This window comes from Mustela erminea, chromosome 16 (assembly GCF_009829155.1).
Source record: "Mustela erminea isolate mMusErm1 chromosome 16, mMusErm1.Pri, whole genome shotgun sequence".
Taxonomy (NCBI): Eukaryota; Metazoa; Chordata; class Mammalia; order Carnivora; family Mustelidae; genus Mustela; species Mustela erminea.
The window spans coordinates 40,910,948-40,924,618 of NC_045629.1; the positions used below are offsets into that span (position 1 = coordinate 40,910,948).

The 13,671-nt window shown below is 37.9% G+C and overlaps 1 protein-coding gene across 2 annotated transcripts in view; it reads left to right on the top strand.

Moving 5' to 3' along the window:
- SLC26A7 (solute carrier family 26 member 7) overlaps window positions 1-13,671 on the top strand; it is a 115,941-nt gene that overhangs the window by 40,035 nt on the left and 62,235 nt on the right. For both annotated transcript variants that reach the window (XM_032316448.1, XM_032316449.1), the window contains one exon: window positions 8,038-8,202. In XM_032316448.1, the coding sequence (XP_032172339.1) occupies window positions 8,038-8,202 (165 nt within the window). The remainder of the gene's footprint in view (window positions 1-8,037; window positions 8,203-13,671) is intronic.

Sequence of the window (13,671 nt, forward strand, 5' to 3'; positions counted from 1 at the left end):
ATTCTTCTGAAGTGCAGGGGGAAGGTAATCTAAAATTTCTTTTGAGGATGTTTCACTATTTCACAACCATTATCATCAGGAACTCATTATACTGTTTAATCTAAATCTTTTCAGCTGTATTTGTACCTGGCGAAGCTCAGAAGTAATACACTTAAAAGTAGAATTATAACATCCTCAAAATTATAACAATAACAATTCTTCACATTGAAAATAACAATAATAGTTAGTTTCCTACTATATGCCAAGTTCTGTTCTCGTCTTAGTGCAGGTATTCATACATGCACTCCCCATCACCATTTTATGAAATAAATCATTTTATTCTTCCCATTATACAAATGAAGATACGGAAAGGCAAAGTGACTTCTGTTTAGAATCTCATAATTAGGAACTAGCCAAATAGGAGTTGGACTCTGGTATACATCCCCCTAACTGCTATGCTAGCTACCTGGCTTTCTCCTCATACTGAGATAGGAACCAAGGAAACTCCATCCAGTAGCTTCCAAGGTCAGGTGTTGGGTGTGTTCTTTCCCACTATTCATCTCCTCAGTGGTAGCAGCAGCCTATGCACTAGGCTTTGCGGCAATGGTCTTGGCTGTGTGACTGTGTGCCTACCATCCTCCAGGCACTCAAGGTCCTTTTCCATGTCACTTGCATGTCCTTCAAGGCTCAACTTAAATATAATCCTCTCAGAGAAGGCTTCCCTGATATCTCTTGATGTGGTTATAAGTGATTTCTCCCACTTCCTTCGGCGAGACATTGCTCGTGACTTACACAACAGGATTTTTCTTTCTACCAGGAAATATTTTCCACATATTTACACCTGCCTTTCTGGACTGTGAGTCTCTAGAGCAGAGACTGTTTATCCCTATAATTCCAGTAGCTAGTATTTAATAAATGTAAGTTGAATAATTTGAATAAGAAAAAGGTCAATTAAATGTTAATGCTATCACTTATGTTAAGTAGCCAAAATTAAATTGAGATTTTTTGAAACTTTTATTAATTTACCATTTTTCTCTCTCTATCCCTGACCAGAAGATAAAGAATGTGTTTATATCTGTTTAAACTGTAAACGGTTCTTAATGAAAAAGGAATAAGAAAATGTATTATAATTTTCTAATTTGGTTATGAATTTTGTCAGAGCCATCCAGTGGGAATGTGAAGACCTAGTCAGTGAAATCTCTCAGCTCTCCCCACAGCTATTCCCTGGCCAGCACTCAGGGAACAATAAAAATACAGCCTCCTCCCATGCTCCTGTGCCTTTTAATACTATCGTGCTCAGTCATCCCATCCTATGATGTCATTGTTTTCTATAGCTGGGGCAGAAAGGGAGGGAGAAGAGTCAGATCACTGTACACCCATAGCACTTCTGATTCTCATTGCCTCTTGCATTCGCGGCTTTTTTTTTTTGCCCAGTAAAGTCTGAGAACTGAAAAGATTATGGCACCCCGTTCAACCATGAAGTTCCAAATAAAAATAATTCCTAACACCAGCGAATTTCTGATATATTCGACAATAAAAAATCAAATGGAAAAATAAAATGTGTTTCCTAAGCCTAAAATCAATTTGCCTCTGGATTATCCAACACATGGCTCATTCCTGTTCTCCATTCCTGCTGTGTCCAGTTTAGGTGTTTTCCGTCCTTTTTCCTTTAGTTACTCCTCTTATACTGACCTTTTAAATGGTGAGTTGTTCCACATTTCATCATCAGATTAATTCTAGCAAAGCCCAGGTCTTCTTTTCGAGCCAGTGTGCAACACGCTTCTTGGCAAAATTAGGTGTTTAATAAATGTATAGAAGAGTGAGGTCACTCACTCCTGCAAAACTCTGTTTTCACTACTTTTAAGGTGCTCCATATTCTGACTCAAAATGTCCTGCTTTATTTTCTATTACTCCCTTCGGGCTAGTTGTGCTCCTTTGGAACCAGCAGCTCTGTGTCTTCTGAACATATCCCATGCTGTCCTGCTTTATTTTCATATTCTCCCCTCCTTCTGGAATGCTTTCTAATAACTTCTCCCGCTTGGATTCCTCCTTATGTGTCAAGGCACGAGTATACCCCAATCCAGCATAATTTCCACTCCCTCTGAAATCTATGGCATGTTTTCTATTCCTCCCTTTTATATGTGTGCACAGTTGTCTTGGTGTGCTTATTTACTCACATGTCATACCTTTGATGCCCAGCTGTGTCAGGTTCCTCTGAAGTGCCCTCCTCGCCCTCGCCCCCCAACCCCTGTCCACATGTGCAGAACTCAGGAACTCATCAAATGCGTCACACACATGGGGAAGAAATGTCAACTTACCTGAAGATTCTGTGGAAGATGTGGAGGAGGTTTCTTTCCCTTTTTTAACTTTTTGTTTTAGAATAATTTTAGATTTCAGTAAATTTGCAAAAAGAGCAGAGCTGCCACCTACTCCATCCACCTACAGTTTCCCCTATTATTAACGTCTTACATTAGTGTGGTACATTAGTCACAATTAATGAGCCTGATTGATACATTGCTATTGACTGAAATCCACATGTAGTATTCAGCTTTCCTTAATTTTACCTAATGCCATTTTTCTGTTCCCAGGATCTTATCCAGTACACCACATTATGTTTAATTGTCCTGTCTCTCTTTAGGCTTCTCTTAATTGAAAATGTCTGAGACTTTTCTTGTTTTTGATTACCTTAACAGGTTAAGAACTTCTGGTCAGTGTTCTGTAGAATGTCCCTCCGTTGGGATCTGTCTGATATCTTTCTCATAATTAGACTGGGCTTATGGATTTTTAGGAGGAAGACCAGGGAGACAGAGTGACATTCTGATTACATCACATCAGAAATCTAGACTATCAGTATAACTTATCATTCTTGGTGTTAACCTTAATCACTTGGCTGAACTAGTGTTTGTTAGGTTGCTCCAATGTGAAGTTTCTCTATTCCTTCCTTTCCATATTGTATTTTTTGGAAAGAAGTCAACATGCAGAGCACACTTAAGAGGTGGGAGTTAAGAGGTGGAATAATAATTTACACAGGAGATTTCCCGGCTCCTCCATTTAAAAAATGTAATCAATTATTTATATCAGTATGGACTTAAGGTTATTTATTTCATCCTTTGGATTATAGTCCAGTGTTACTTTATTTATGTTGTTCCTCAAATTGTTCTAGCTTTGGGCATTGGGAGAGCTTTCAGTTGGCTCCTATGTCCCTCTTTGACATACCCCTCCATTTATTTGTTTGTTTATTTTTGGAGCACTTCCTTTGTTTCTGACACTACAAGATAAGGCAGGCTCCAAATGTATATTTCCTTCCCCAGTCCTAGAGTCAACCATTTCTTTGAGGAGCCCTGGCTCTTGTTACTGGGGAAATAGCATCCAAGATCAAGATCTGGGTGCTAGGTATGCTCATTGCAACTGGGTGTTGTTCCTTCTAGTGCTCTCAGCTGAGAGAGTGAGGAAATATATATATGTATGCAGACATATCTGTATATATTTCTATATGTATCTACCTGTATCTATTTCTATTTTTTTCCCTAAGATACTCTCCCTGTTATAAAGGCCATAACCTTAATGTCATCTGCAAAATTCCTTCATAAATTAGTGTGTGTGTTCTTTTTTAAGATTTTATTTATTTATTTGACAGAGAGTGAAAGAGCACAAGCAGGGGGAGCAGTAGAGGGAGGGGAGAAGCAGGGTCCCCTCTGAGCGAGGAGACCGATGTGGGGCTCGATCCCAAGACCTTGGGATCATGACCTGAGCCAAAGGCAAGTGCTTAAGCGACCAAGCCCCCCAAGTGACCCCATAAATTAGTGTTTTATTGAATAACTGGGAATAGGAATTTGGGGAAAAATTCTGTCTACCACACTGAGCTTATATTTCAGAACTGAAGTGTGCATGGTTTGATAGCTCCTTCCCTTTTAGCACCAAACGGTATGGAAGAGGGTTTTATGTTCTCAAATCCACAGTGCGTAGGTATCCATTTGACATTTTTTTATTCTCAAGTTTTCTGGCCACACAAGCTTTTTTGCCATATCCCTGTGCAGCACTCAGTAGTTTTCCTATTGTTATGAGCAATTTAGCTCTCTTCCCCAGACTTGCATATGCTGCTCAGAAAAGAACACAGCTCTTAGCATTTTAGCTCCCACCCAAGGAGCTCCTCAGACTTGACTTTCCTAAGTCACACATCTACCTTACAGTTCTTTATGTTTTTGATTAATATTGCCCCCTCCCAACATCTTCGTTTCACCTCTCTTTGTATGGTTTTTTAAAGCATGAACTGTATCTTTATCATTGTATTCTGGAACAATGCTGCAGCTAGCCCCTAGTGTGTATGCAGTAAATATTTATTGAGCCGACAAATAAATGACTTGGTACAATGTAAAAATCAGATGGCAAAGGAACTGACAAACTTGAAATGCATGCTATATTCCATCCGCTTGGATAGGATATTTGTTTACTATGTACTCTTTTCTTTTTTTTCCACTGTGTGAAAACCACCTGCAAAAAATGGCCTGAAATCTGAGATGCATTCGATTTATATAGAACACATGCTGTTTATAGAAGCATTACTCAATAGTATCACGCTAGTGAACCTTGATAATGTGTGTCAGAGGTTTTCAGCATTAGCCCGGATCATCAGCTTTACTACAAACAGCTGAAATATATTGATGGTATAAAATTTATTTTCTCATAAAATGTTGCATGGCCAAATTTTGGGACTTGGCTAAACAGCTTAGAATTATTGTTATCTATATTTTTAGTAAAAGGAGCTGAGGTGGCTGTGTATTAAGTCATTCGCTTAAAAAAATGCTTAACATTGATATAAAATTTAAATACTGGGCCTCCGAACGAATAGCCTAGAATGATCCTCATTTCACATACTTAAGTTCTAAGATAATCTTGGAAGTTGTACCCATCTGTGGGTGCTTCTTACAAAACCTGCGTTGGATGGGTACTTGCTGTCTTCAAGCTGTGTACATCAGCCTCTATATGCTAGAGCCCTAATTTTGATGTGAAAAACTGTTCAAATTTGGGTAGTGGGAAAATTTCTCCTCTTTCTGATCCTTCTCTTTCCTTTTTCCTCCTCTTTGTCCTTCTTAAAATAGCCACCATTGTCTTGGGTGTCACACATTTTTTTGCAAGTGGTTTTCACACAGTGGAAAAAAAAGAAAAGAGTACATAGTAAACAAATATCCTACCCAAGCGGATGGAATATAGCATGCATTTCAAGTTTGTCAGTTCCTTTGCCATCTGATTTTTACATTGTACCAAGTCATTTATTTGTCTGCTCAATAAATATTTACTGCATACACACTTGGGTGTCACTCTTGTCACCCACCAGAGTAATTTTTCTTCAGTTAAATCTCACATGTTTGCAGTCATCCTTCAAATACCCAGTGGTTTGTGTCAGAAATGAGCAATTAAGGGGCTTGTTGACCTTTCAGAGTCAAGAATTCTCCGTTTTAGGGATTTATCTCTTGCTGGGAAGATTTTTTTTTTTTTAAGCATAAAAATGTATAGAAGTAGAATATTACAGAAACACTTTGAGTTTTTGGCTAAGCTTTAAAGGAGGGTATTCCATCTTTTCTGGTTTCTATTGTAAGGCAGGTGTTTGTATTTTCAATATGTGAAAAGGCAGAACTCTTGTCTATCTTGAACTTTCCTGAGCCCTTCCATTTGTAACATTCAAGCTGCGGAAATGACTAAGAAGCTGCTACTAACAGCCAGTGGTTAGCAGGAAGTGGTTGGTGAATGACTTCAGGTGAAGTGACCTTTGTTTCTCAGCCATGAAAAATCATTAACTCTTCTAAAAAGGTGCTAGAATTGAAACAAATAATAAACAGAAGGTAAAATGATGGTGGTTTATACAAGGGCTTCCAAAACTGTTTTCTTCCACAATAAATGAAGATAAGATTTCTTGGCATCCAGATGAGAACTTTCCAACATTCCATGTGTGCATAAAATTCCATATATGCAAACAGGTTTCACAATTTCAAAGATCTGGATTGCTTGTAGGCTACATTTAGCTGAATTGAAAATCCCTCTCTCTGGTATTCATCTTACCCCAATAATATGTGAATTTTATCCTTAGGGCCTGTAAGAGTTAATGTCATAAGTTGGAATTTACTTACTAGTAGATAGATGGTTGGGGAAAATTGGTTCAATGTTTTTCTTAACTGATTGTGTTTTCAAGATGAAAATCAACAGACTATGAATCAAGAGTTGCCAAGAAGATCAGTGCGTTCCATTTGTACCTATACCATTGATTGCATATTTCCGTCCGGATAATTCTACTTTAACAAACACACACATAGTTCCTGGAAAAAAAAAAAAAAAAGAAAGAAAGAAATGTTAGTAGCAGAAGCTGCTGCTCTGGCCTCCTATGTTGGCAGAAAGAGATTGCCTGATTTCTATGTTGGCGATCCATATTATTTTTTTTTATTGCATATTGAATAAAAGGGGACTGCTAAACTGCAAACAATCTGAATACATTTCTTTCTGCACTGATAAATTCTCTCAAATTTTCCAGCGTTGGAAAAGGTGGGGTGGCCCCTCGTACGTTTTCAAAACTGAGCCTTGTGTTTTGTGCTGGGGAAGCATGCATGGCACCCATGTGCCTGGTGCATCATGTATGTTGCACATTTTACAAGTTTCCAAGCCCCTTTTTATATTATTTCATCTTCATTTTATAATGATTCTACAAAACAGCACGGACATCGCTGTAATAATTTCTAGATGAGGAGGCTCAGAAAATTTCAGTAGGTTTTCTATATTCACACAGCTAGGATGTCAGGCTAGGAGAAGGATTAGGACCTAGGTTTTCAGATTTGAGGAAACTTCTGGTGCAAGTTCAGAGCATGATTGCTTTTGGTCAAAGGGCCTTGCAAGGTGATAGCAAGGACATATTTTGCAACTTACGCTCTGGAGTTATCCGATAGCACTTTATACTTCTCTTTCCCATCATTGTGAGCTCTTCATAGAATGAGATCTCATTTTTATTCTTTCCTCTGATTTTTAATAATTAATCTTATTTTCCAGCAGGAATTTTAAAACCTGACCTAAATATTATAATTAACACATTGAAAGGTTCTATCAATATGACCCACTCAGGATCCCTTTTGCGGTATGGAAATTCATGAATGTAATTTAATGTTACTTTCAAAAGACTGAATTTTGTGTTTTGCAGTTTCCCTGACAGAGTTTACACAGTTGTATTCAGTGAGAGAGGATGGGCCATCTTCTGAAAGCTCTCTCTCTGGCAAAGGAAGGACACTAAGTGCTGCTGTGTTAATAGTGAGAGAGGAGAGTTTTGATTCTTCCGTCATCTTTTGCCCAGCAGAACTCAATGCACAGCTTCTACTCACTCCTGATCATTATGCCTGGTCACGACATGGTTTTGCCATGGAGCACGATGCTATGAGTAGATAGGGACTGTTTAAGGAAAATGACTTTTCTACTGATTCCTGGGTTTCTGAATTCCTATCCCTTTAATCTACCTCTGTCTTTTGCTCTTTTCCACATACAAATAAGTCCTCATATCTTCTTGTTAGAATTGGCCATGTAGAGCCACTTGACAGAGTTTCTAATCATGAAAGTGTTCCTATTTCTGAGAACCAGGGAAAAACTCAAGAAATGGCTTTTTTTCTTTAGTGCTTTTGAGGTTTTAAGCCTCTTGGGTGTGGAGTAGTGCATCATGTCCTTCTGAATTTTTCTTAAATTAAATGATAATGCAAATTTAATTTTTCTCCATAGAGCCCCATCTATGAACTGATCTGAGCATATTTCCCCTTTTTATGATGACGAAAAGAGAAAAAAAGAAGTGAATTTTCAGGGGTGAAAGATGTGTTCCTTTTAATTGGAGCACTTACACTATACCTAAGAATATTTGGAAAGTGTTGGAACCTAGTTATATTTTCAAGAAAAACTCCAGATATTGAATATATAAGATTTCAGAATCCCATTTCGTGTGACTTCTTCAGGTCAGGGTGGAATGAACATGAAAATGTGTTGGACATTAATTCCTCTAGGAAGTCTGGGAAATGTCACTCTCCTTTGTCCTCTTAGGTGGCCATGTTTGCACTGCAGCTGGGCAGTGCCACCTTCCTGCTTACGGAGCCCGTGATCAGTGCGATGACGACCGGGGCTGCCACCCACGTTGTGACTTCACAAGTCAAGTATCTCCTGGGAATGAAAATGCCATATATATCTGGACCACTTGGATTCTTTTACGTGAGCTTTCCATATGTCTTTGTTCATGTATTTTGGGAGTGCGTTTCACAAAGTAGAATTTGGTGAATTCTAATACTGAGATTTTTCGGTAGGAATGGAATGTGGGTTTAAATACAATCGTTTTTGGGATACGTTTAATGTAATTTAGGATATGAAGCTAACTTAATATGTTCTATCTACTAATTTTGGAAGCAATTCTTCATAAAAATTGAGTATGATATAATTTGGGGTCATGATTAGAAAAAAATAACTGGAATTTTTTTCAAGAGCCAGCTCTGTTGCAACTTCTCATGGAAGTCATCTACTGGGATTGGGGCCCAGTTAGACTACAGGACACTCTACCACTTTCATTTAGTATTGTGAACTCCAGTTTGGCTCAAATCACAGGCCTGGGCAAAATTGGTGGCCGGAGCCCCGGTGGCCGACTATGAGCTACTAAAAGTCACTTGAACCTGAGGGAGGAACCTATGGCCAATTTCAAAATATTACCCTAATAATACTTCATTGTTTTTGTCCCCTTTTGAAGCTGACCTAAAATCTCTGACTGCTCAGAAGTCATATCCTATGGAGCTTTATAAGAAAATGAATGTTTCATCAATAAACTGGAAGGCAACCAAACTTCATTTTACTTAATTTCTTAATTTTATATAGTAGAGAAGGAAAAAAAAATTCCCTTCTTTCTAGGTTCTGAGCTGTGGACCCTTTAACAAAAAAACAGATTAACCAGAGAAAACCAACAAGTTTATTAACATGTGTATCATATAGGCAAGGGAGAAACTCAAGAGATGAGTAACTTGAGAAAAGCTAGAATTTGGGTGTAAATACTTTCTTCACCCAAAACAAATGAGGAAAAAGTGTGCGGAGCCAATTTATGGGAAGGTGACCAGGGAAAGTACTGTAAACAAGGATAAGGTTTGCTGTGCAGATTTAAGTTGTTCCTTCTTCTTGATGGGAGTGCTTTGTGATTTGGAGTCACCCTTTCCTTCTACGGAGAAGGAGACACCTTATAAGTGGAGAGTTCCTTTGTGAATGTAAATTTCTCTTACAAAAGGGTCACTTATATTCTGTTTCCAGAGCTTCCTTGTGTCTGCTGTTTCTCAAAATAACAACCTGAAGATAATCCTTACGTCAAACAGGCATATTTTGGGGTAGCACATCCTGAGCTCTCACAATGTAATGCTGCATACTAAGTAACATGAATGTTTTATAGTGAGAGAATTCTGACCCTCAATTTTCTTGATCTTAAAGGCTAAATAGTAGCTTAACATAGAAGTACAATAATTTCTTCATCTAATGCCTGATGTTAAGGTAGTTTGCGTTGTTTCAGTATTATACACGGCTTCACGAGGATCTTTGTTATTTGTATGTTATTATCTGCATCACTGATTATTTCATTGGGATAAATTCCTAATAGTGGAATTACCGGGTCAGAAGGATGTAAGATGTTTGCCAAATTTCAGTCTGAAAGTTGTGCTCATTAATATTGCACACTCACCTTATCATTGTCAACTCTAATTATTACTATTTTAAAAATTGGTCACTCTGGTACCTGAAAAGTAGTATTATCTATCTGCTTAAGTGTGCGTTTTTCTGAGTGACTGGTAAAGCAGTCCATAAAGATAACAGTTGGCAACATGGAGGTGGAAGCTGGTTCTGAATTTTTGCTATTTAGGTAATATCCTGCTCAATGACTCATTCATTATAAGAGAGCTTAAAACCAGAACAAGAGCGCTGGAACTGAGCCTGGAGGCCCCAGATCAAAGGAATGCAGACCAAAGTAGCTGTAAGCCATCAGGTGACGGGTCCCTTACGACTTCTGGTGACACCAGGTCTACACCAGAGAACCAAATCAGCATTGGATTCTGTCTTGACCTTCCTGAATGGTGTGCTCATCTGTGCGTGGGAAGTGTAAGGAAATGTAAACGAATTACAAATTAGCCTCTTCAGTCATATTCACACACACAAATAATCATCCCTCCTTTCTCTAATTCTGTTAAAAGAGGCAGGAGAGCCTGATAGGGGAATGACATTCAGTCTTTCAGCTTGTTTCTCTCCTGGCAAGTATATAAAATGCCATGTTAAAGTGTTTTGTGTATGTTTTCTTTTTTTCATTTTATTTTCTTGTGAGGAAAACTGTAAGCTACTTAATCTTTGCCTTGTCTGTCAAATCCTATGTGGCTTTTTGGAGGCAAGGGGTTAAGTTCTCACAATGAAACAGGATCAGATTTTACAATATTTATAGATGGCTGGCTTTACAGTCACCGTATTCAGTTGGTGGGAATTGCTAAGCTGTGTGCTGAGAGAAAATGAAGAAAGTTGCTATTGCTTTTCCGTGTCCCAGAGTCCTACACTGTTTAGTTGCTGAGTTGGAATGGTGTTTTGAGTCTGTGCCAGGGTTTCAAAAATGAATGTGGTTATTTTGACCTCAAAAATTGTGGTGATCTGAGCTTTAGATTAAGAAATAAATTTTGTGTCATGCATAGGTTCTACTGAGACGTTTGCAAAGTGAGCTTTGGTGTAGTTAGGCTGAGGAAACTGATGATGATAATGTAAGTGTGAACTTGCCCCTAGCTCGTTTGAGTGGGGTGTGCAGGACCAAAGCTGAACTCAGGTCTGAGGTATAGAACAGAAAACAAAATGGAGGCCTTGATCATCAGGGCCAGAGAACCCAGAGGAGGGTGAATTAACACATTGGGGGATTGTTCACTTTTTGACTATGTTTCTCCTACCTGTGAGGTTTCACAACTTCTATCCTTTTTGAAAGCTACTCAGGCTTTCAAATGATGGGAGATAAAGAATATGTAGATGATTATCTTTGGAACATAAATTAATATCTAGAGTATTTGAGACTCTTGTATAAAAGTCAGTGGTCACGCCTAATTTTCTCAGCCGGAACACTCATTTTTCTTAAAAGAATTCAAGTTTGGCCAATGAAAATGTCTGTTGGTTAATTTTGATAGTTGTGATCTTTGCTATCAACGTCACCTTCTGCCTTCATCCTGTTCTGAGGTCACTGGAGTTGGGGTCTCTCCTTTCTGCCATGGGGATGATTTCTTAAGTGTCTTCTACCTGGGGGATGCCTGAGGCTGTGCTACTAAGAGAATCTAATTTTCTAGTTTGAATATCTAAAATCTCCATCCCTTTGGTTGCTCTGGACTGGTGGGTGTTCTTGCCTCAGCAAAACATTTTTTTAAAGAGCAGTTTGAGTCAGAAACACCTGGTGGCAGGTTCTGCCCTGTCAGATTGCAGAACAGATGTCTGATAGGTCGTAAGAAGTAGATGTGCCCTAATGCTTCTCCCCTTTCTACATTTGCCATGTATCGCTTCTCGGCCTTTTGGCTAAGATCAAGTGTACATTTGCCATGTAGATCACATGCCACCAATGCCAGCTAAGATCAGAGAGGCCACTTCTTCTCTTCTATCTGAAAACTGGTAAGGAGCTTCACCAGAGGAGGGGCTCTCCTATCAGTGTTAAAGCCTTCTAAAGCGTTCAGTTCCTGGTCCTTCGAGTGCCTCTCTCAGAATTTCTAGGATCTTTACATGCAGGTAGATCCCCATGTACACCCTTATGATCTCCTTGATTCCCAAGAAAAGTGGGTAGAATTAGGCAAAATTCATCTTTCTTATTTAACTCCCCAAACTCCTTCATGCATCATGTTTTACTTTCCCCTTTGTTATGTGAGTTTTATCTCTAAATTCATATACCTCTAATAAATTTTAAATTATGACCATTTCTTAATGGTCTTTGAAGTATTGCACATTCCTTTTTAGTTACTTATGGGGTAAAAATCAGGTTTTTTCTCTGAGTTGACTTTTAGCTCTGCTGATTTTATTTAGGGCCCAAATACTCAGGTAGGCCATAATTCATCTTTTCTTTTCCTTAGAAAGAGGCAACAGGAGAAAGAACTTGAGAATTTTAGAAGCCCATATTCAGATCATAACTCTGGTCTTGACAAAATCACCAAATATCTTTGACTTCTGGTTGCCTGTTCCATAAACTGATGATAATTATACCTATTGGGATTCATTCCTTAAGTGAAATGCCTAGAACATATTCATTAAACAGAAGTCATTATCTTTGTACTAGTAATGCATTGTTGGATGTAACAAATTTAAGATTTTTGAAAGAGCTTCTTATGTAAGAGATACTTCTGTCTATTAATAATAATAGAATAGTAATAAATAGTTTTCCTGTAAACTGTGGAGGACTCGATCAGATAACCAAAGAGAAACAGTAAAACAAAGTTCTATCTCTTCTTGCAACTTAGAAAGATGACTTCAAAATTTATAAAACTTAAAAAAAAAACCTGTATCTGCTGTTTATAAAAAGAGGTAGTCATCAGAATTCAAGAAATGCTATGTTTTTAGTTTTGTTTTTTTTTTTAAATATTTCCATCTATTCAGCTCACCACCCCAATAGTTAAAAACTCACTTAATAAATTATAACAGTGCTGGAATACATGTTACACTAAGCAGAAGCAATAACATTCTGTCTTGGGACTTTGGCAAACCAGTGACACTATTTTATTCCTGTCTTTTTTACAATTCGAATATTTGACTGATAGTTGGTTCCCCACATACATAAGAGGGAAAAGTTTAATTCTTCTCTAGAATATTTTTTTAAATTTAATTTAATCTTATTTTTTCAGTGTTCCAAAATTCATTGTTTTTTTTTTTTTAATTGAGAAATGATGATGTATCTTTTGTTAGAAAGGATGTTTCCCCAAAAGGCACAATAAAAATTACAAAAATTCCTAGTTCCTATTAGCACATGTGGGTTTCTTTGAGATGGTGCCAGTATCTCAGCCTGGAGCAACATATGATAAATTTGGCTGAGTTAGTCTCATTGGCATGGTTTCATGTGAGTACTGTTCTAAATAATTATGTACAGTTCTGTACATTAAACCCAAGAGCACAAGGCAAGCTTGGCAGCATATTCAATTACCCTTCTTGGAAGTTTTTATTTCCTTCCTTAAATCTGAGGAGTTTCAGGACTGAAAAACAGTTTCATTCCTACCCCAATCCCTGAAGTACAAGCAAGCATTTTCTAGTTTGGACATCCCCGAAGGCTGCAAGGCAGGAACCAAGAATGTTAATAAAATGGGGTAGAAACGTCAGAAGGAAATCAGAGCCAATAAAACATTTTTTTTAATAGAGAATGAGCTCACAATTAAATATGTACAAATGAGGTTTATATGTGGAGAATTAATCTACTTTGAAGACCTAAGCCCTCTGGGAATTCTGAATGAAGAACACGCTTTGGTGGTTTAGGAAAGCCTATGTTTTCTCTTCAGTTACTATGACATGTCTATTGTGAATTGCTGGGATGTACAATATACCCTGAAAAATGGACAGAAGAAATCGAAGGGGAGAGGAAAGGAATGTTCATCTGCATCTTGATTCAATCAGTGACGTTGGGAATAGAGAATGTGGCAGGTTTAATTTGGATACGGAACAATTATGTGGGAA